The 23,266-nt window shown below is 45.2% G+C and overlaps 1 protein-coding gene across 6 annotated transcripts; it reads left to right on the top strand.

Moving 5' to 3' along the window:
- Positions 1-535: 535 nt before the first annotated feature.
- Positions 536-22,929, top strand: mbnl3 (muscleblind-like splicing regulator 3). 6 transcript variants are annotated; one of them, XM_040173749.2, is made up of 8 exons: positions 536-845; positions 5,383-6,306; positions 10,941-11,105; positions 11,440-11,643; positions 11,757-11,993; positions 13,203-13,356; positions 16,374-16,468; positions 17,214-22,929. In XM_040173749.2, exons 2-8 carry the CDS (start codon positions 6,133-6,135, stop codon positions 17,214-17,216), a joined length of 1,032 nt encoding a protein of 343 aa, XP_040029683.1. In that variant the 5' UTR covers positions 536-845; positions 5,383-6,132; the 3' UTR covers positions 17,217-22,929. The 6 variants fall into 6 exon arrangements, with proteins under 6 accessions (XP_040029683.1, XP_040029682.1, XP_040029676.1 ...); XM_040173748.2 differs by having other exon boundaries at positions 17,217-18,137; XM_078100580.1 differs by lacking the exon at positions 536-845 and adding an exon at positions 5,095-5,265.
- Positions 22,930-23,266: the final 337 nt, after the last annotated feature.

The following is a 23,266-nucleotide window of genomic DNA, read 5'->3' on the forward strand; positions in this document are numbered from 1 at the left end:
AACCCAAAAATGCACAGGACTTTATGAAGGTAATGGGATGGAGATGTTTTTTTTTGTTTGATTTGCCTCCATCCAAAAGCTAATGCCAAAGAAATCTACAAGACTTCTCGTGACGTCACGTTCAAATTCTGACCGATAACCTGCCGTTGATGTCATAGCTAGTTACAAAAATATTCCAACTGCACTATTAGCCCAAATCCTGTGCTGATACCAATTTAATATTTTATTTTTGGATTCTCTGGCTGACCAGAATGACGAGGCGAAATGTCTTGACGTCTTTCATAGCGGGTGATTTATGGCTCTTAAACGCACAAACCCGGTGTTGGTTAAACTTAACTGAACAGTTCGCTCCTCCGTTATGAAGGCAAATCAACAGCAAAATCCCAGAGCCTCAAACATTCGCCAGCAAAAAAGAAAACTCATTGCTCATGTTATTTAAAACGGTATCAAACGCACTCCGTCTCCCCCGGCTCCACCCTCAAGACACCCCCCCCCCCCACCCCACCTCCCATCAACCCCACCTCCCTCTGATTTCATTCCAATCTGTTATTCTGGGTTCAGTCCGTGTTGCAGTCGCGCAAACGTAGTTGCAGCAAAACATCTCCGCTTCTCTCTTCCTCTCGCTTTCTTCCTCTCTTTGACTTATTTATTTTTAGTTTGCTTGGATTTTATTCTCCTCAGCTGGCGATAACGCGCTTGTATTTTTTTTAATTCTCTTTTTTTTGCACCTCACTTCAAACTAAGAACACGTCTCCGTGGGACAAACCCCCGCCCCCACAAATGACCATTGACACCGACGTTAATGTAGAAGAAGCGATCCGGAATCCGGACTGGAGCGCAAACAGGTAAGAGACTGGCGCAGTTTGCAGCAGCAGCGCTGCTCCCCAGTTTTATATTTCACACGTAATTCAAACCCCCCTCTTCCATCCTGCCTGTTGCGTGGAAGCTCAAAGCTGCCGGTGGCGTTGTCAATGTGTTAATTGCGGCCGTAATATTTGCGCGTTACACAAAGACACAACCGCAATATTACGGAGCCGAAATGCTGAGAGCTGCGTGCATTCGTGTTTGTGGATTCGCCCTCCTCGGTTTTCGTGAATGCAACGCGCAAGGATGCGGTTGGATGTGCTGAATCTGTAATACTACATTTAATTCACTTACCGTTGCCATAAGAGAAGCTCAGTTTCCTTCCTGGTCATCTGTGCGCGCGTGTGTGTGTGTGTGTGTGTGTGTGTGTGTGTGTGTGTGTGTGTGTGTGTGTGTGTGTGTGTGTGTGTGTGTGTGTGTGTGCGCGCGCCATGCCTCCATGCATGCTGTGCAGCGAGGTTCAGTCCTTCTTTGCCCCGAGGGGTCAGACACCATAGCGCACTGTTTTGTCACTACTTGCCTGCACTGTACATGCAGCGATGTCCTCACATTCAATCATACACCCGGTTAGCACGAGTTCAGCGCCCTGCAGGACGTGGACTCTGCAGCTGTTGGTCTTTTTTCTTGACTTTATATAAACACTGGTGAAGCTGGCAAGCACACGTGGGCATTCAGCCGCATTTCCCACATTACCAGTTTTTTATTTGTATTATCCCCTCTCACACAGATACACCTGGACTGCCGGAGAAGCTCCCATTTTGGGGCCAGACAAAACGATTCACAATGAAATATCATAATTGTTATACAAGTTATTGTTGAACTGTGATATCTACCGTTTTTCCGCACAGTAACGTCCGTGAGCTCAATACGGGGATGTGAAACTTCCAGCTAACAAACCAGCAGAGTAAAATAAATGGGAAACCGTGGTGCTTTAATTAGCTGAAAGGATTACGGATACTTAACCTAATTACTTTGTTCCCTCCTTCCCGGCTGCTAGCTTTCACCCTCATTGTGATTTATGGGTCTTCCACCTCGTGCCTTTTAATCAATCACCTGGTCATCAGCGTTATCCTGTTTTGTTCTTGTCCCCGTCGATGCTCCCGAAAGAGCTGACTGTTTACTGAACAAAATAACGATCCATCAGTTGGGTTTTATACAGTAATTGTTAAACACCTGTGCCTCTAAAAAAAAAAACAGCTAAGCTTTTGGAAATGGGTTAAGTCCAAATTAAAAGAACCAACGGTTCCAACGGTGAGCCAATCTGTTTTTTTGTGTCTAAATGCTAAAATCCATGAATGTTTCCCCAGTTGGTGAAACGTTGAACTCGTTGATTGTTAAGTTCTTCCTGTCAACCAGCTGATTTGTTTCAGTTCCCGAAGTTCATCTGAATTTTAAATTCACTTCTGTCTGAGTTCATTTCAACATCTTGCATGTCTTCAATTCCAGTTGACGTATCAAAATGTAATGCAATATGACGTTTTCTTCTTTAACCATCTGAAGTTTCAAATACATCATCTATAAATTCACAGCAGTAAGAACACCTTAATTATCTGAAAAAACATCTATTTCTAGTTTTGTAACGCCTTTCTTCTCTCTTTCAAACTGCTCGATTAGCCTTTACGCCTCTTTGTATTCATATTACACATATTCATTAAATATTCTTAACTTAGAGCATTTGAAAAAAGTGCAAATCATACAAACCCCCTCTTCATAGACCCCGACAATGATTGTGCAGAAGCAAACAGACAATTGATGGAGTCGACGAGGAGCCGGCTCGCCCTCCGAGGTGGAACCCAGCCGGCCACAATGCCGACGTCAGAGCTCCGGTGAAGGTTACGCTGTCGGTGGCCCTTTGGTGCACTGTGTTTGATGATGGACGCAGTGCGCCGGAGTCAACAGCAACCTCCCCGCTCCCTCGTCCCCCCCCCCTCCGTCCTGTTCCACCTACATGTTGACCCACACCTTTGCTGGCTGCTGGAGCCGCTAATCCCTCTGCAGACACCTGGTGGCCCGGCAGCAGCGTGATGACTGTTTAGAACTGGGGCGCGCTACATTTATTCACCGCGCAGCTTCCCCGCAAACAATATGAACAATATTATGCAGCGTTTTAAAGGTCGGACAAGTTCACATGGGCCCGGTTCATTTTCGGTTTAATATGTTTAAGCTGATCAGTCTGTTACAGCTGAAGTTATCATTCTATTTATGACTTAGTTGCAGGGCAAACTACAGCCGGCGACCATATTGTTCAAATGATGCATTGCTAAAGCCTATTTTAATCCTGTCTTACGTGTGGTTTGTTATTGAACCACAACCTAATCATCCGTGTCGTGGGGGGGGGGGCACGTCGACACAGCACAATAACGCAGCATCTCTAGTGCAGCGTTGTGCTATAAGAGGTCCCCTATCTTCTGTCCCTTCACTGCATCTGCCTCTTAATTATCTGCTCCTCGGCTGTTTGTTATGCTTTGGGTAACTTGGGCCTCCTGGTGATCTATCATGCTGTGGTAGGTAGAGTACTGTTGTGCAATATTGCAGCTTGACAATCTGTGTTTCATTCCACTGAAAGATCTGCATTTGCAAAGAGTGCCAAAAATGTTTCTGTTGTTCTCCTCCATGGTTTCTCACGGGTTTCTGACATCTCTGAGGACACATTCCTCTGAACCTGCTCCCATGTTTTTATGACGACGTTGTGCTGTTGGCTTTAGTTTGCTGTTGTTGATGAAATACACATTGACTACTGGTCAGACTCTACATTATACTTACACATGTCAACACAAACCGTCGGGGAACCGCGCTCACGGTTGCGGCCTTTCGAATTCATGCTCGTCTAGTTCCCATAAAGGCCCAGCCGGAGGCCGAAGGGAAAGCTGGTTAAACAGTTGGTGGACTTTTCCTGAGGGTGGATCTGCTGGAGGGTGAAAGCTGTTTGTATCAGCGAGTGAAAGGTCATTACGGTGTATTGACGAGGGGCACAGCCGGCGTCCGGTACGGCGAGAGAGCGACGCGTGGCGAAGTGAGCTGCGTCGCCAGGGTGCGCTTGATGTGGACGCCGAATGCAGGACAGGCAAAGCTGAGCGAGGCGCGCTTGTCTTTTCTTGTCCTGCTGAGAAAAGTTTCTATCGATCTGTAGGCCGGCCGGGAGGAGGGGGAGGCACAGACCAGCAGAACGGTTCAGCAAGCAAAGCAGTCGCTGGTACCTGCTCGTCTCTCATTCCTGCCTCTCTTTTGGTTTTTGAGGATGGGATGTGTGTCTTTGTTCCTGCGTCTGAAGGTGGGTGTATCAATGCCCCCCCCCCCCATCATCCCTCCTTCTCCTACTCCACTGCGGTGTTCTCCTTCTGGGCTGTCTATCACCCCCCCCCACGTTGGTTCCTCCGCCTGTGTCTGCCGCCATCAGACGCAGGGACCGATCGTATCTGCTCCAGCCCCCCTCTCCTCCTCCTGCATCTCGCCTCTTGTTTATGCCCTTTGTGCATTGACGTTCCGTGCAGGGGGGGGGGCTTCTACGGCTCCAAAATACCGTTTGGACTTTGCCCTTCTCTGGTGAAGCTGTAGCGTCTCGTCTGTGCAGTGCAGCTTTATTGAGCCACCTCACTGATTGTTATCTGCATTTGGTTAAGAGTCCCGACACGTCAGTCTGGTCCCTGCGAGCGTCCCGCTGCAGTAAAAGCCCCCCCTCCACCCCCCCCCCCCCGTCTGCACACGACAGCCCTGTGATTGTTCCTCAACGTCTGCGAGGAGCTGTTCTGGAGTCGGGCTTGTTGTACAGTATGAACATAAGCATGTGGCTCAGCCATGACTGTGGATAAAAGAGAAATCCAGGGAGGGACAAGGACGGGCTTCTGTGGAGGGGAGGAGCCCCGCTGTGGAAGCTGCCCCGCCATTGGCTGGGGACGTGCTCTGCATGCCAGCAAGAGTCTGTCTGATTGGCTGGAGCCGAGCACAGCAGCTGCAGTTGTGAAAAACTACTCCCCCCCCTCTCTCTCTGCCCTGTCTCCCTCTTTTCTACTTCTTCCCCTTCACATGAATGACTGTCTGGGAATCATCAGCGAGGACCACACACGTGCCGGCCAGGTTCCGCTTCAAGGGCACGGCGTTCTGTAAAGGCGTATTGTAGCCTGATTTCATTTCAAGTTGGTCAATTACTTTCTGCTCAGAGCTCAGAGGTCTCTGTCCTGCCTGCAATCTCCCCTCCATCCCGTCTCCGTCTCCCTCTCCCTCCCTCTCTCTCTTGTATCACTTAATCAAGACATAGCTTGCCCTTTCCTGTTCATTGCCGCCTCCCTCCCTCCCGTATGCTCTGTTCCGCTATTTGTTTGCCCTCGCTTCATTCTCTTTCCCTTTGCACGCTCCCGCCTCGTGGTCCTCGTCTCGCCTTCCCGTTCAAACGGGCTCCGCCAGGTTGTAGCCTCACGTCAACGACGTTTGTCTCCTCAACAGGCTGCTCCTGTTTTTCTTCTTCTTCTTGTCATTGCTTTGAATTAATGTTCTGTTTCTTCTTTTTTTTTTTTTTTGCAGGACATGCAGAAGAGAGGCGAGGTGAGGAGGATGACAACAGAAGCATCTACAACGGCGAGGAAGGGATGAGAAGGAGACTGAAATAAGAGAAGGAAGTGGAGCTCCGAAGTGCCTGCTGCGAGGGGGTCGTCTGCCGCCGTTAATCTGCCGGATGAGAGCCGGGCTCGGCGCGCGCTCGGCCTTGAACGGAGGCTGTATTTCATCCTGACGGCCCACAGAGCCGTCCGTCCCACGCCGCCGAGCTGCAGCCGCCACCTCGCCTCACTGCTGCAAGGACACCGCCCTCTGTAAGGTTCTGCTTTGGTTTGTCGGGGGGAGTTTTTTTTCCGCGCTCTCTTTCAAACGTAACTACGGCGACTGCCCCCGGCCGCCGGCGATGTTGACGTGAAGCCAACGGCGACTTGCGGGCGGACGTCGGTCGATCCGGGGCGAAGGCCTCCGGGCGCTCGGTTGTCACGCGCCGGACTGATGTCCTCGCAGTAAAGCTCTGGCTTTTCCTTTTTCTTTTCTTTTTTGCCTTCTCGGAGACAGAGCTGGCCTCTGCTCACCCCCCCCCCTGCTCCCCCCAGTTCCCCCTCCTCCTCTATCTCAAACTTCAGCTGCCACTTTTCCCAGGAAGAACTAATAAACATTCCCTAAAACACACCGACCACAAGGACTCGCCGCACTATTTGCACCGAGGAAACACAGAAAAATTATCTCTGCTTCGGGGATTTTCTTTTTTCTGCGGATCGCTACTAGTCACCTCCGATGGCCGTCAGCATGACCATGGGACGGGACACCAAATGGCTGACCCTGGAGGTGTGTCGTGAGTTTCAGCGGGGCACCTGCTCGCGGTCCGACGGCGAGTGCAAGTTCGCTCACCCCTCCCGGAGCTGCCATGTGGAGAACGGCCGAGTCATCGCCTGCTTCGACTCGCTCAAGGTAAACGACGCAACCGACACATCGCACGTCTCGTTTGCGTAGGCGGGTGCATTGTGAGCTTTATTTAACGTCGTTGATGCCTTTTATTAACAAACACAGACGGACGGACACACACAAACCTTCCTGTCTATAGTTTCAAAGCAGAAGAGGTCTTTTTTCACTTGTGCTGTAAAATAAATGAAATTAGCGTGATTCTCCCCTCATGATTTCACCTGCTGACTAAATAGCTACTGGAGATGCGTCATGATGCAGGAAGCTCTCCACTTCAGATCAAACTCTCCAACGTGTCAGTTGGTCAGTGGATCCACCCGTTCTACCTCCTTCCATCAAAACCGCTGTGTCCTGGTTCCCCTTCACAGCCTTCGGATCACGTGGTTTTTGATGTTGGGAGTTACGCCGTTTGTTAATTAATAAAGCTTTTTACAGAATGATACAAATAATGAGAATGCCATCTAAAAATAAAACTTTTGTTTATATAAATACCTTTTTTAAACGGTATTACAATCTTATATCAAGGAAGCTGTGTAGTGCAAGTAATTTGATTGAAAACATATGATGAATTATCTACACGTGACTGCTTTTAGGTTATACCGTGACACCTGACACAGTTGTTCTTTTTTCATTAAAGGTAATTCTTAATAAGATTGTTAAAATACTTGTCTTTAAAAGACAAAAGAGATTTGGGTTTTTCTGCCATAAAGCAGGCGTGTTTATTGCAGCATTTCGTGCAATGATGTAATACAACCAGTTATATTAAAGGGATGGATACCACCGTGTGGTATTGAAAAGTCTCTGATGGTGAACACATTTTGAATACACATTCAACATGATTGGTTACATAAATAAGCCTGTCGCTGACGTATGCTTATTTAAAGTTAGTTATTAAAGTTAAACCAGTCACAACCACACAGCCTCGTGTCAAAAAGTCTCTGTTAATGAAGATATTTAACGTCCATTTTGCTCGGGCGTGAATGGAAACTTCCGGTGAAGCCACTTTGCCGACCGTCCCTCGCTGATGATGAGCTGGTGGATCAGCTTCAGCATCCCTACAGCTGCTCCCCTGACGCCCGTCTCCACCACCAGATCCCACGACACCGGCTCCCCTCGTGCACACGCATTACCGCATTTTGCGCTAAAACGGGCCGTTGCGGTGTCGCCGTTTGTTGTTTCGCTCGACGGGCGTTTTTGATGCAGAGACCGACCTAGACCCAGACAAGGGGCTCTCTGTCTGAGTGCAGCTGCTGTCTCCTCGCTTATTGAGTTAGAATTTATTATTCAGCCATTTTTCTGTGTTATGTCCTCCAGAGCAGGAGGGAGATGGCGAGGGAGAGCGAGAGAGGGAGAGAGAGAGAGAGAGAGGGAGAGAATCGGAGAGGGGGGGCCTAGCAACAGCACAGGAGAGCGTACCCATTGGACGGTTTGATCTTCCTGAGTGGCACGTCTGTTTTTAGCACAGAGCAACAGCCCGGCTCTGTACTGGTTCCATCGATGGGAGAAAGGGGCGAGCTGCTTTGTACCCTCAGGGGCAATGAACGAGCATTTAAAGGCCACTTTCGATTGTTCGCAGCCCCCGGGGGGGGGGTGGGGGTTGGGGGTTGGGGGTCACGTGGCTGCAGAAAGAACTGAAGTTGGTGACAGTTGAAGGTCAAAGCTTTTTCTTTATCCGGGGTTTCAGTAACCGGCACGGTGTGTCAGCAGCCGCCTCTTCACGGCCCTGTTTCTGCCCCCATTGTCGGCCAGGATTGTTCTTTGGCTCGGCTGACTAGAAAAAGCCAAGAAGCAACTCACTCGAGACGCCGGGCGGCGTGACTCCTTCCTCCCGCTCGCCGCCCACCCCTCCCTTCTTTGTTAATTTTATGGATTTGTCTGCTAATGGCCTCCCTCCTCACCGTCCCTCCCATATCTGGCATCCCCGGCCGGCGCGAGCCGACCGCTGTCCTTCCCTGTTGCTCGTCCATTAGCTACGTCTCGTTGGTCTGAACCTGCTGCAGTGGGGGGGACGAGGGGGGACGGGGGGGGGGTTAAACCTCCTAGTTCTTTTTACCTTGTTAACTGGAGTGCTACTGTCATCTCAAATGATTAGTGAGGACGTCACATCTGCTCAACACACGGCAGATTCAACAGCAGTGTGGCTTTTGGACGACACGGGCGGGCAGACCAACAATTATTTCCATCATCTATTAATCTGCAGATCACTTGAATCGATTAATCGATTCATGTTTCGTTTTTTTGGAACTTGCTGATTTTGTGCAAATAACAATTACAAACCCAAATCATATCATATCATATCAGGGGCTGGATTCAGCATATTTTATGCATTTCATCCAACATCATCATCCATCCAGTACTATAAACGTACTTTCTGTCAATCGAGTCATTGAATGTTCGTTTCATCTCCGAATCATCGTCCCTCATGAGAATGAAGCCAAACTCCGCTAACTGAAGGTTGCGCTTGTTCCATATCAATTTCAATTGATTTATTCATCATTAGATTTAATCAACGTCTCACCTCTCTTTTCTCTCTGAATCCGTCAAACAGCACACAACCGTACCGACGGGGGCTTTCTCTGTGTGGCGTAGTGTGTTGCTATGGCAACCGAAGGGAGATTCCTGACCCAATACTCTCATCAACACCACGTTTCTTTAGCCTCTTTCTCCAACCCACATTTGATAGATTTTTTACATTTTTCTGTTTCCCTTTTCAACATTTTACATAAAGCATAAAGTGCGTCATTATGCTCCTCTTTGATTGTGAGTTTGAGCACGCTTGCTGGGCCCACGGGACTCGCTCCCCCATGACGGAATCGTCTCTAAACGCTCGCTGGCGCAAAGCATCTCCGGTGTAGGCGAGAGTGATTTCCTCTGCAGGCCTTGTGTGCCATTCTGCACTCTTCTCAAGCCGCTACACGTCTTGCCTGTATTCTTTCTGCCTGCGGTTCGTCCTACATCGCTTCCCTGCCGCTGAAGCCTTTTGTTTTGTAAGTGTCCTCATCCCGGCGCGACATCATCCATCACCGTCAGAGTCTCTGCACCATGACGTCAGTTTGTCTGCAGAGTTTATCTTGTTCTCCGACGGCAGTCGTGCGGCACCCTCGCCCTCCCGTAACGTGAGCCGGTCGGCGTGGAGGCGGAGGCAGAGGTGGTTAAGGGGGGGGGGGGTCAGCAGCTCATCCACAGGGCCAGACAGCTGCTGTCGGTTAGGGGGTTTAATGGAGACTGCAGTTTTTGCGTTGACCGGCAGTGTTCCTGCAGCACCATCTTCACCTTCCCCACGGACTCCGGCAGGGAGGAAGGACACCGCCTTAATGACGCTTTGCCACAAAATGAATTGCTTCTTAGATAAGTGGCTCAAAATCTGATTTAGGATTTGACAAGAAGCCAAAAATGGCAACCCTAAAAAGGTTCTTCTGATCGAAATGGTCTGATGCTGCAGGAGAACCCTCAGAGCGACCCGAGTTAGTCTTGTTGAACGGCTTGTTTGGCATCCAGACTTTCACAACACGTTGCACGGTTCACAAGATTGATAAATGAATCATTGACACAGACATTTTTTTAGGGGTAAAAGTCAGTTCCACATTGTTCAACTTTAACATAATATTTAGTTTGCTTTATAACCCACAATATTTCTGAACTACATGACCTCTGGGAATGTTTTTATAAACATTTCTCAGTTTCATTTACTTTCATTATGAGGGAAATCTGCTTTGCTGAAACGGATGTAACATTTGGTTGCAGTCACACACACTTTCTGGGTGCGCTGTTGAAGCCTGGAGGAGATGAATGAGGATTTGTATTTGCATTCAAGACAAATAGAAATGCTTTGACTACGCACACAAGCCCAACTGTCTCCTGAGCTTGAGCCTCATGTTAGCGAGCCCTGTTCTGACCTTCCCAAGGTTAGCAGCAGTGAATAAAAAGTAGAAAGAAACCACTAACCATCTAATTTGATCTAATAATATGATATTCTTGGAATACGCTTGATTTACTTTTGAGTATTTTTTTTGTTAATGGTTTAAAAGTAGGACTTTGACTTTTAAGGCTCACTACTTTGTTATTAGAACATTAAACCATTGTTATTAGAATAAAGTAATTTCATTGGTCTGTTTCCTATCTAATTTTATTTTATCTCTTCTCTGACCATAACACGTGCTGCCGTCATATAATGTATGTTCGTATCTAATAACTGAGGTACCAGGTAGAGACGGACACAGTGAGAGTGGAACATGTGTTTTCACTCTCCAGCTCCATAACCTCGGCTGCAACTCAAAAATGAGTGCAGCTGTTGGAACATGAAAAGAACAGTTTGCTCAGAGGCTAATTTACCTGTAAAAAAAAGACAAATGACAGCTCAATTAGTCCAATTTTCTACTTTTCTGTTTTGCTCAGTGTTGCTGATGCCGGCGAAGCACATTTTTTATGATGTAAATGGTTGCGCGTTTGAATTATCCGAGACGCGGTCTTCAGGGACTTCATTAGCTCTTTATTCCACCACAATTTACCCCACGTATTTCTGCAAACATGCTTGATTCTCCACGTTTAGTTCAACAAACTGTTCTTGATTAAACGGATCAGTTGCAGCAATACGGGATCTTTTCCACTTCGAGGCGCTCACGCTGACCTTCCCTCCCCCTCAGGGGCGCTGCACCCGAGAGAACTGTAAATACCTGCACCCACCGCCACACCTGAAAACCCAGCTGGAGATCAACGGGAGGAACAACCTGATCCAGCAGAAGGCCACTGCAGCCATGTTGGCTCAGCAGATGCAGTTCATGCTGCCCGGAACGCAGTTGCAGCCTATTGTGAGCAGCTCCCCTTGAAACCGAACCTTTACAATGAGTGTAATGGGTTTGAAAATGTGGTTAATTTATCAAAATACTTACTGTGTACTGTGGGCGATGTTTTAGCCAGCAACATCTTTTGTCTACTATTTAAATACTAGTATTTAAATGTTCTTGATGATAAATACTAGTATTTAAATACTAGGTGATTCAGAATATATAAATATATATATATATATATAGATATATATAACCCCACAGTTCTGGTTATGTCACCAGCAGATCTTCTCCTCAAGCTCTGCCATAACTTGTTTTGTCCCTCTGGTCTGTGTCCTCCTCACCCTCCCTCCCTCAGACAACATTCCCAGTGTCGCCCTCCCTGGCAACGTGCCCCAGCATGGCGTTCAGTCCATATCTGAGCCACATGGGCCCGGGCATGGGCTTGATGCCTGAGCTGCTGCCCAGTACTCCCCTGCTGGTCCCTGGGAGTCCCACCGGCCTGGCAGCCATGGGCAACGGCACCTCCGGGCAAAAACATGTGCGCACAGACAAGCTGGAGGTATGCGCCGTGCGCCCCGCAGTTGTTGTGTTTCTATGTCTGGTAGAAGCATGATGAAAGGTAAATGTTGACCCCTCCCTCCCCTCTTCCCTCTTCCCTCCTCTCTCTGCCAGGTTTGTCGAGAGTTCCAGCGCGGCAACTGCACACGAGGCGAGAGCGACTGCCGCTACGCTCACCCTCTGGAGGCCGGCATGGTGGACTGCAGCGAGAACTCGGTCATCGTCTGCATGGACTACATCAAAGGCCGCTGCAGCCGAGACAAGTGCAAGTACTTCCACCCGCCGGCTCACCTGCAGGCCAGGATCAAGGCCGCCCAGCACCAAGCGAGTCACAACACGGCGTCGGGCTTGGTGAGTCCAAACTCGGGTAACTCTTTGTTCTTTATTAAAATTAGCTGAACGCACCGGCAATGATGGCCTTGTGGAACGTTGCCTTCTCTCCATGTCATCGGCAGCAATGAAACAGTAGATTTTAAAGGTTTTAACCTTTTTTTAGGATAGTTTTCAGCAGTAATATAATCGGGTCAATCTGCAGTGCTGAGGCCTAAAAAAAGAAGAAAACAGAAACCTATCAAGTGTTTATACAATATGACATGGCCTTCTATCCACGGTGTTCATGTTAAATAAATGAGGATATCAGTGTAACGCCAGCTTCCAATCCAATCTTTTTTATTTATAAAGCACAGTTAAAATGAACACAAAGGTTCCCGTGCTGTACAATAAAATAAACACAATAAAACATAATAAATAAATCAGTGCGTTTTAAAGAGCTTGACATCACAGCCTAATGTCCGTGTAACTAAAAAACTAAAAATCCTCCGTTGTAGTTGTAGATGTTCCACCCCATTGGTGAATCAAATAACAGCAATCCCATTTCGCTCTCGGTCTGACCTCTGTGCCGTCCTCCATCACTTCAGCCTTGTTGCGATACCACAGTGTCCTCTTGTGGTGGTGAACAGAAACCTCCGTGCCACCTGGAAAGAGCACCCGGCGTGTAAAGTGGGGAGAACGAGCATTTGATACACTGCCGATTTTGCAGCTGAGTCTGTCATATATATTTATCACAGGTACTCTTCAACTGTGAGTGACGGAATCTAAAACAAAAATCCAGAAAATCATATTGCATGGTTTAAAAAATGATTTTTTTTGCAGTTTATTGCATGACATAAGTATTTGATCACCTACCAACCAGTAAGAATTTCGGCTCTGAGCTGAGCCGTCTGAAAGGAAACCATTAGTAACCCACTACGCCGTCATGGATCAAAATCCTGCAGCGCACACGGCCCCCCCTGCTCAGGCCAGCACATGTCCAGGTCCATCTGAAGCTGGCCAATGGCCATCTGGACGATCCAGAGGAGGTACGGGAGAAGGTCATGTGGTCTGATGAGACGAAAATTTAGCTTTTTTGGTCTAAGACTACCTATGATAAAAATGACAGATAATTTGTGAGTTGGAAAACCTGCTAAATCGGCAGTGGATCAAATACTTGTTCTCCCCTTTATATATATTTACTCGGACACCGCACCAGATGACGGGGGGGACTTTTCTTCTCCTTTCCAGGTGCTTCCTCCGGGCGCCATGCAGCAGCCACCAAAGAGGCCGATCTTAGAGAAGAGCAACGGAGCCGCCGCCGCCGTCTTCAACCCCGGCATGTTCCACTACCAGCAGGCGCTGGCCAACATGCAGCTCCATCAGCCAGCCTTCATCTCCTCTGGTGAGTCTCCACCAACACATGTAGGAGGGGAGCCGCAGTCACGGGGTTGTGGGCAGACGAAGGTAAGGGCTGTTCGTGTGATGCGGTAACAGGAGGAAACATTGCGGGATGCAGACACATTTTTAATTTGGAGGTGTAGTTTCAACCGTTGCATGCTGTGGCTCCTCTGCGGTGTAAACCGTCAGTAAAAGGGAAAGACGACGTACCTGCTGGCCTTTCCTCCTCCTATCACGCCACGCTTCTCTTCTGTACACTTGCATTTTGCTTCGCTGCGGCTCTTTGTGCGACGACAGGCGTTGACGCCGTTAACAAAAGTTAAGGACAAATAACAGATGATGAGCTCGTCAGAGTTGAGGCGCTATGTGTGACTGTGCAGGTCCTTCTCTTTAAAAAAAGCAAAGTGTGTTGCAGCTGGAAGGGTGAAGAAAGGAAGTTAGACAGACAAGGAGATAACCAGGTTTTACACTCTATTACGGTTTTCATGTGTTTTTGCCGAAGATTTAAAGGACATGTTTATTGGAGGAAATTACAGCTGAAAGTTTTTGTAATCAATTAGCTTACTGACATTTATTGCATTTATTGAATTTATTGCTGAATATTCCTAAAAGCACTTAATCGTTTAACTCATCAATCAAAGTTAAAATACCAAATATTTCTGGTTCTACCCTCATTACATTTTGCATCGATAAAGGATTTACTGCTTTTCTTTGTTTAATGTACCGATAATTATAATGAATGATATTATAAAAATTCCCCTTTTTTAAAGTGCTTGTCAGAATTTATGTGACACCAGCTTCTAAATATGAAGCAATTCCTTGATTGAAAAAATACGTTATAAGTGTCTCTGCATCATAGCTGGAGATCAGTAAGTGTTCAGAATGTGTCAGCGGACAGGAGTACTTATTGAACGACTAACCGATTAATCGATTAGCTGGAACATTTCTCTGGGAGGTTTTGTCCCGATGACGTCTTCACATTGATGTCCTATTTGTTTAGCGAGTCGTGCTTTGTGTGAGCAAGTCTCCCATTCATTTCTCTGTGCCTGGTATGTTCACATGTGTGCATGCATCACTTGTGGGGCTTATGGAAAGCACAGGGCCCGGGTGCAGTGGTGAGGGGACTCCCAGTAGGTCACGCCTGCCTCCCAGAAGAGAAGCTGAACTGGTTTCAATTGTTCGTCTGGATTAAAAGGAAAACACTCGGTTGCAGAGGTTGGGATATCCTGACTTTTAGAGGCGTGTTTGAGTCCATCTCCAAAATCACTTATGTTTCCCAAAATGCAACCAAGAGCACACAGTTGTTAAGATCTCTGCTCCGGTGGAAGTGAACAGACTCTATGTACTATTAGCACGATGTGTGCTGACCCCAAACACCAAGCCAGCAGAGGTGTGAGGGGTGTGTCCATTCAATGCCTTTTGTATTCGCCACACAGTCCTGAGAACAGGTACGATTGGGCAACATAAGTGAAAGCATCTGTCCTTGCAAAGCTCGCACTGTTAGCTAACGAGTATGTGTTCAACTAGGACAACTGGTGCCTTTTATTTACATCGGAATGTTGTACATTTTCCAGAATTTGAGACCAGAACACAGCCGAAATTTGTACTACCAAAATCCAAGATGGCATATCAAGAGTAAAAAATCTGCAGTAATATACTGATTATCTGTCTGTCCTATTTGAGTCCCATTAAATCAGTCACACTCGTATCTGTGCACATGATGCCACAGCGCACTGACGCAACGTGTGGTGATTAACTGCTACTGCTAATAATAGCAAACCTGGCAGGAGCGAACCCTCACGTTTATACCAGAAGGCAGTTTGACGTCATCCCGTACTCCGGCTTCTGGTTTCTGTTAGTTTGTATACATACCAAATCTATTTGTGGCGTTCTAAGTAGTTTTTGTGTTGGAACAAACGGGTTGTCTCCAGGTTGAGCTAAACCCCGCTGACATCGTCATGGGTTACCAATACTCCAGACACCGTTGACGCGCTGCAAATATCTGTTTTCAGGATTCCTGTAGTAGTACCGTATGAATTGCAAACAGAGTTTACCTTTAACATGTCTTACCTGCCAGCTTTGGGGTATTGATTAAAGGTGATTTGTCCGAAGCACCTTCATCACAGGACATTTATCAGTTGAATATCGAAAGAGAGCTCTTGAAATTGATCGATCAAAGTCAGTCACTAAAAAACTGTGACATTATTGAAAAAATAATGATAATAATAATTCAATTTTTCTTATTTTGGAGAGCAGGTAGTGGAGTGGGGAAGAAGGGGATTTCACTTTAAATATTTTTAGCAATTAGGATGGGTAACAAAATCCAGTACACAATATAAACTAAAGCATAAGCATAATTTTAGTACATTCTAAGTACTCGATAATGAAAGGGAGGTTATTTTAAAACAACATCGTGAGTGATCTTCTGACAATGGACACTCTCGCCTCATATCAACTGCATGTTATACACCATGCTGGCCGGCCCAGAGTTAATTGCGGAAAGGGGGGGGGGTGAAGACATTTGCCCCCCTGCAGAGCAAACGTGAAACTACTGACAGCGTCTCCATGTCTTGCACCATAAATGGTGCAAAATTGCAAAAATGGTGAAGCAGCACCATCACTATGACCGGTCGACGGTCTGGCTTTTTGCAGCCACCACGGATCATTTACTCCCTCCATACACATGCTCTGTCCATTTGAATACAATACATCAGATACTACAGTCTGATTAGATTGTATCAGTGTGTATTTCCTTTTGGTTTAACTACCATTTGTTGGTGGAACGATGCATTTTTATTTTGTGTTTTTTGCTGATTAAAAAAAAAAGGTGATTTCCTTTCTCTTTCTGTTCTGTTTGCATGTGTCTTGATATTTGTTCATCCCGGCGGTATCGCTCGACTTGTGCCGTGACTTTTGATCCGACACATTTTTGCCATGGTAACCATATCATTCCTGTCCTCCCTCCCTCCTCCCTCCTCCCCCGCCCACATCTGTCTTTCGTCTGACTCGCCCGAATAAAAGTTCCCATGATGCACGGTGCCACCACCTCCACTGTTTCGTCGGCTTCGACCCCAGTCACCAATGTTCCTTTCGCTGAATCCGCCGCCTCGAATCAGGTTTGCTCTTTTGTTTCAGTTCTTTTATTTTTAGCCCAGTAGGTCTGAGTCCCGTTCGTGGATCTCTTTTTATCAGGCTGCAGAGACACCTGCCTGTAGAGCCGCATTTTATTATATCCACATTTCATCTGTCTTCACCTTGCAGTCTGGTGTGGTCTGAGCGGAATGTAAACGTTAAAATGGGCCGTTGTCCTCATCTAAACGTCCATGTTTGGTTTTATCACGTCTGTCTCCTCCTTCCATGTAATTTATGAACTTGCAGTATGTGGTCTGGCGTTGCCAGCAGCCATGCTATGATTTGTAATTACCCTTTAAATACAATGTTAATTTGCCCCTATATCACACAAGCTGGGTGCATTGTATGGTAAACAAATCTCCAAGTAGCGAGGAGGGTTAGCGGCTTCTTATGTGACGTTAAAAATGTTTTCTTTGCATTTTCATTTACTTATTTTATTAGCTTTAAGGTGTTGGTCACCACTAATCTGAATTCAGTTAAACATGGTTTTGAAATTCGTTTTTAAAGGTTATTTTGTACCTAGATTAAATAAGTTTTTAAACTAAAATATACCGGCTGTGTGTCGGCTTTGTTCCAACTATCATAATAACCATCATTCAATAAACATAAACACTGGTCATTGCCTGGCTAACATGTTAAAACCTCTGACTGAATCTTAACGAATCGTCCAGGGTTTTGAAGGTCTTTGTGTCAGTGAGAATTCACCGCTCCTCCCTCTCTCTCTTCCAGTAGACCCCTCCGAGCTTCTGACTCCTGATCCGGTGGAGCTCCAGTGCGTTCCCATGGAAACCCATTTCTGTCCCGTCCCCAAACTGCTGGTGGCCGCTCCGGTGAACCTAAACCCAGTAAGCCTTTCCCGAAACCCCAGTTAGAGCCCCCGAAAGCGTGCGCACCCACCAGGGCGGTCATCTTTTCTGAAAGAAGCAAAAAATGTGCCTCGCCTGCAGCGCACGCCGAACGGGTGCGAGAAGGTCCTGAACGCAGGAAAGCTGCGATGGTTCACGCAATACAAGCTTTAAAGCAGCCGCCCTGAGACGTACTGACGCACTTTGTTCCGTACAGCCATACATGCCCACATCTTAAAAGTGAAGAAGACACAGTGCGCACAGACACACACACACGTTGAAGGAAACTTGCCCTTTATGGGATGGAGCCGTCTCGTGACCCGACACCTTTGACTTGTTCCACCGTCAGGAACCAAACTGACAAACTTATTCCGGAAATTGAGAGCGTTCGAGCTGCAAAAACGGACCGGCTGCTGGTCTCCAACCGGCACGCATCGTCAAAGGGAAAGAGGGTCTCATACCATGTCGTGTTCACGTTTCCAGATGGCTATAAATGTGACATTTGTGTTGTACCATGTGATGCTGTTCAGTTTGTTCTCACGGTCTCATCTGGTGGGTTAAAACGCTCATTTGTTTTTGCCTTTGGATTTGTCTGTTCAGCTGCAGAGAAGACTGATTTTAAAGCAGTGAAAGCATACGTCCGTTTTTTTTTTTTTTTTCAATTAGGGGCAATAGCCGTCAACTTATAGCTACTATCGTAAGAAAATGTTGGAATTACAGTGATTGTCACGTAATTCAAATTCCCCTAGTCACTTAGTATCTGGTACTGACGGGATAATATGAATACTACCCGGGAAATGCAACAAAATGAAAGAAATACAAATCGATGGATTGATATAAAACAATCCCTTGTACTCTAGAGAGGCTGAGCAGAAAGATTTCCAACAATCTGGCTTTTCATTTTGGATACAAATGAATTTGAGGGATGCGGCATCTTCAGTGTCTGTCGACCGAAAAGGAAGGTTTTTGTTTGTCCGGTTTCCTCCATGATCTGAAAACGTGGCGTTAAAGGATGACAATCTACACGTAGCGCTCACTTCCTCGGCATCCATCACTAACCGTGACACTGTGTGTTTGTTTAAATCACCTGAAGTCATCGAGCAGATGAAATGATGTTTCAGAAAATTGGCCCTTGTTGAGCTATTGCACAAGATGGGAGCTGGATTTGTGTCCGGAAGTTGTGCCTAAAGTTTTCAAGTGCCGCTTGGTGTACGCTAGGAGCTCCCCCATGTAATGCAATATTTAAAAAAAAAGGGTATATATTCCTCTAAAACTCAGATGTGTTTTAAAAAGGCTACTTGTTTGTGTCATTCTCTCCCTTCATGCGGCTTTCGGATGGAACAGGCGGCGCGAGCGTTTGATGTGTTCTGGCTCTTCAGGGAGTGAGTTTAGAACTTGGAAATGTCCCGTCTGACTTTATAACGTCTCGTCTTTTCTACTGAATATGTTAAAACCAGAATTCAGTTATGGCGACGTCAGGAGGAGGAGGAGGAATAAATCACCCGTTTGATGTCTCGTGTAAAAAAAAAAAAGAAAAAGAAAGAAAAAACGACTTTGGTTTACAAATGACTGTGAGGAAACGTCTTTGTAGGTGCGAAAGATTTAGCCTAAAAGCTCTGGAAACCACTTCTCACTTATATCCAAATTCAAATGTGCCTCTTTTAAGTCTCCTCAAAGCACCACTGTCATTACACTGTAAGAACAGACCAGCGCTCAAAGGGAGAAGTGTTGCTTGGTACGTCCATTTCACCGCGAGTCCCAGCTCTCCTCGTCTCTTCTCTCGTTTGTAGATCCGTGACTCATGTCCACACCTGGGTGTGTTGAAAAAGAAGATGAATCACATATTGGGTTAGTTGCAAATGCTGCAGAAAATGCAGCATTTCCCACTAAACATTATTCATTCTAAATGATGTTATCGTGTCGTGAATGTATCTATTGCAAAAACTCTTCACATGCTCTTTTAAAAACAGGCATGTTGAAATGTAATGAATCACTATATATAGACTATTTCTGAGGTCACATACAGTAGGTACCGTGCTGATAAGTGTGTTAAGACATTATTAAAGTATGCGTATTGTTATATAGATTTATATTTAATGTCAATGGATGGTGTGACTACTTTTAGAAATATCTTCCACTCTCTGAAAAGGAAGAGCAGAACAGTACTTTTCAAAGGACAGATGTGCACCGTATGATTTCCTGATCATCAGCTGTTACCCCTTTTCCCTCCTTTGAAGCACCCAAAATGCACCTATAAATAATGGTATAATCACGGGGCAAAATTGAGAAAATCTGCATGCTACCCTTTTGTTTAAGAAGTCTTTGTTTTCATTCAGTAGGAGTCTGCTGGCGCTGCAGCATTTCATCCCACTCCGGCTTCCCACCCGTTAACATTGACAACTGTGGGGGGGTTGACCTTGGCTCGGCGTGGGCGAGTGACCTCCAGGAGCCCCGATCAGTGAGCTGCAGTAACTTTAATTAATTCGCTCTCTTTACATTCAAAAATAAATGTTTAACCGTAGATATGAGGAACGAGCAAACCAGATATTATGTGTTAATCGGTGAGCTGTATAAATGCGGCAGAGCATATTTTTGTAGCTTTGGACTCGGGATAAACTGGTACTATATTTGTGATTTGTGAGACCGATAACGATATTGATTTTATTGAGTATTAAAAAATATATGAATTTCTGAAATCATTTTTTTCAACATTGAAAAAACAGAGGACAAAATGTGACATTGACCGAACTTCTGAATGACCCTCCGCTCAACTAATGTGACTCTCCTGGTTCAAGCTTCACATTTACTGCAGAAATGTGTGATTGACATGAATCATCTAACCTTCTAAAAGAACGAAAATAGTTCCACGAATATCTTACTTTATGTCTACGTGGCGGATCGAGCCTTAGCGTACATCTGTAAAGATTTCTTTTTTTTCGTTGCACCAAAAAGTACTTTTGAGTTGTCTCCTTGTTATTAAGTGTGTTGAGCAGCTACATTTTCTCAAGTCTTTTCTCCTCCTCGGTGAAATTGATGATTTGAATGTTCAGACAATTGAATTTGTCTTAACCTTACAGCTTTTAAAGACTAGCTTTGTCCAGCCAATAACGCCCCTCCATGTAGCCTTTGTCTCCTCCCTCCTTCACTTCATTATGCCTTCACCAACTAATGTCCAGCTGGGAAAAAAACCAGATACTTGATTAATAAACTGTGCCTCTTGAGGGCATTTGAATATTTAAATACATTAAGAAGTATGTATTAATGTACAAGAGCGTGTGGCACGAAAAGAAAATTTGTTTTAACCTCTTTCCTTTTCTTCTTCTTCTTCTTCTTCTTCTCTTGTACTTGATTTCCTTTAGGCCTCACTGTATTTCTCCCATACAGCCATGAATCATAACACTGGAATATGCAAAACGCTCTGATCATTGTGGCCAGTGACCAGATCCTTTAGCATGTGGACAGTTTAAGTCCTGAGCATACTTCTTTTTGCCAGGGCACAAACAAAGGGCCTTATTTCTAGATCACTGTATAAAGATGTGATACTTGTGTATGAAAGTGACATGTAGTATTGGTAAGTTAAGCTTTTTTTTAACTGACATAAACAGCATGGAAATTAAAAAGAAACATAGTTTTTACATAGTTAATAGTTTGTGTAAACCAACAAGGAAAATATATCATGTGGACATAATTTGTATACAATGATGGAGTCATTGTTAATGATAATGGTCACTGTTGCTGTGGCAACAAAAGGACCACATGGCTACCTTCTATTACCGTAATTGTGAATTTCCTTTTTCACATCAATTAAAAGAACATACATCACTAACTTATTTAAAAAAGGGAATGTCTACTTAGTTTGTCTTGTTAATGCGACGTGATTCAATATTTCTTATGAAAACTCATTCTTGTTATACCGAATGGTCCTTGGGGGAGATCAGGTGTTTATTTAGTTTTGTTTAGTTGACCTCAAGTGTTTGTTTGTTTTTTTGTTCTTGTACATTGAGTTTTTGTGAAATAAGAATGAACTTTGGCTTTTAAAGCCAACACCTATCTGTCAGGAAGGTAAAGAGACTTGTGGACTAATAGAAAGATCTTTTTCTGTAAAAATCAAACAAGTCATCAGCACCGCTGGTCGCCTCTTTCCGACTGGATGCGCCACCTCGCTCGGTTTGCTCCCAATGGAGGCTGAGGCTTCGTTATCCAGGTTTTTGTTTCCAGTTCTGGTCGAGGAAGTGGTTCAGAAGTCTCTTTGTGCCCAGCTGTGCTGGGTGATGTTGATCCTTGCTGAGGTGTATACGAATGTGTGATGTTCACCTTGTTTGCACTTATGTACATAACTATGTCAAAATACTCAAAATTTATTTTGAATAAAATATAGATAATAGAGTTGATTAAAAATCAAATCAATTTATTGTTAATGATACAAGTGTCTATCATTTATTTGTAGTTTAAAAAGATTGCTCTGAAGGATCGGCCCTTCTGTTTGTTTGCTAGAGCCCTGTTCTTTGCCAAGCATGACATTGCCTAGCTGTAAACCACAGATAATTTGCTTTAAGAACACTTCTTTTCAGTTGATCAACCGTAACATCTGACCCTGACATTGAACCAGAGAGAGGTTGATTGGAATAAATGGTCAGTCTGGATTCTATATACATCCACCAGGCACCTTGTCCTCTCTTCCAGAAACGCACTGAGTATCTCCATGTGCGGCTGAACAGAAGCCAGTTAGAAAGGTGAAGCAGGTGATCCATCTGACTACAGAGGGACATGTATGAGAGATGGATTCACTTTACTTTTATCATTTGGTAAAATGGGTTTATTCTTTTCTCCCTCAATGCCATTATCCAAAACAACAATAAATCTGAATTCTCCTCAGGATATTTGTCCAAATTGCTAAAAACCTGGTTTTCCAATGATATTCTTGCTGCAGCAGCTACATCCTTACGCAACTGTGTTATTGCAGATTTGGACATCTGCTATTGAAGCCAGCGCTTTTTGTTGCCATGGCACTTGTCCTGGTGGTGGATTGACTGAGTCATCCCAGTGAGTTGGTTCCTCTGACCTCACATGTGGAGTGGACTTAACATACTGTGTATTTTCAGACACAAACGAGTGAATACGATTGTGATTTTGTTTTTGATTATTGTCATTATTTAAAACAATTAAGTTGTAATTGTGCCTTTATCATGCAACATGTAGTTTTTATTTTACATTCTACATTAGTATTGACTTAAAACAGCACATGTATTGTGTGTAAAACAGATCCCTTTATTTAAAATCCTTTGCCGGTTAGTGATTCGTTATTAAATTGGATTTAAGTGCAGACTGAATGGCAACCCGTGGAAGATGAAGAGGGCCAAAGACTGTTCAGGACTAAGCCATATGAAATATTATCTCTTGTCCCTCTAGGACAGACTTGAACGTGACTGCTGTTTCTTAGTCATCTGTTGTTTCACTCTGTTTTATGCTTGTGGTGCTTGTATGTGCTGCTGGCTTCATGCCAATTTCTTTTGCAGTGTACAGCTATTAAGAGTAAGTTACTGTGCCTATGATGAGTTCTGCAATTTCTGTTTGACCTTTAATAAAACACATGATCGTGATCCTTTCGTGGTCTGTTTGGTTCATTCTCTCTTACCGCTTGAAAGACATTTGCCGTGTATGTCTTGAATTGTGACCTGTTTCCTGTTCATAACTTGAAGATATTCAAGTATCTCATCATATTTTGATGTCAATGACAAAAAAACACCTAGGAAGAGGGATGATTAATAGCCTATGGCATGTAACAAATTGTTTTGCAGTGTATAGCTATAAAGAATAAGTTACTGTGCCTATGATGAGTTCTGCTATTGTAGATGCGGTGCGCCGGGATCCGCAGGGCTTGCAGTTCGAACCCCGGGTGCCCCATGTCCCATGTCGAAGTGTCCCTGGGCAAGACAC

Source organism: Gasterosteus aculeatus, chromosome 4 (assembly GCF_964276395.1).
Source record: "Gasterosteus aculeatus chromosome 4, fGasAcu3.hap1.1, whole genome shotgun sequence".
Taxonomy (NCBI): Eukaryota; Metazoa; Chordata; class Actinopteri; order Perciformes; family Gasterosteidae; genus Gasterosteus; species Gasterosteus aculeatus.

What these genes read in the sequence shown, in the direction of transcription:
- mbnl3 (XM_040173742.2), top strand. Translation starts at nt 6,133, where the DNA reads ATGGCCGTCAGCATGACCATGGGACGGGACACCAAATGGCTGACCCTG. An exon ending in ACAACACGGCGTCGGGCTTG is followed by an intron (nt 11,994 to 13,202) that starts GTGAGTCCAAAC and finishes TCTCCTTTCCAG; the next exon opens with GTGCTTCCTCCGGGCGCCAT. An exon ending in GCCAGCCTTCATCTCCTCTG is followed by an intron (nt 13,357 to 17,213) that starts GTGAGTCTCCAC and finishes TCTCTCTTCCAG; the next exon opens with TAGACCCCTCCGAGCTTCTG.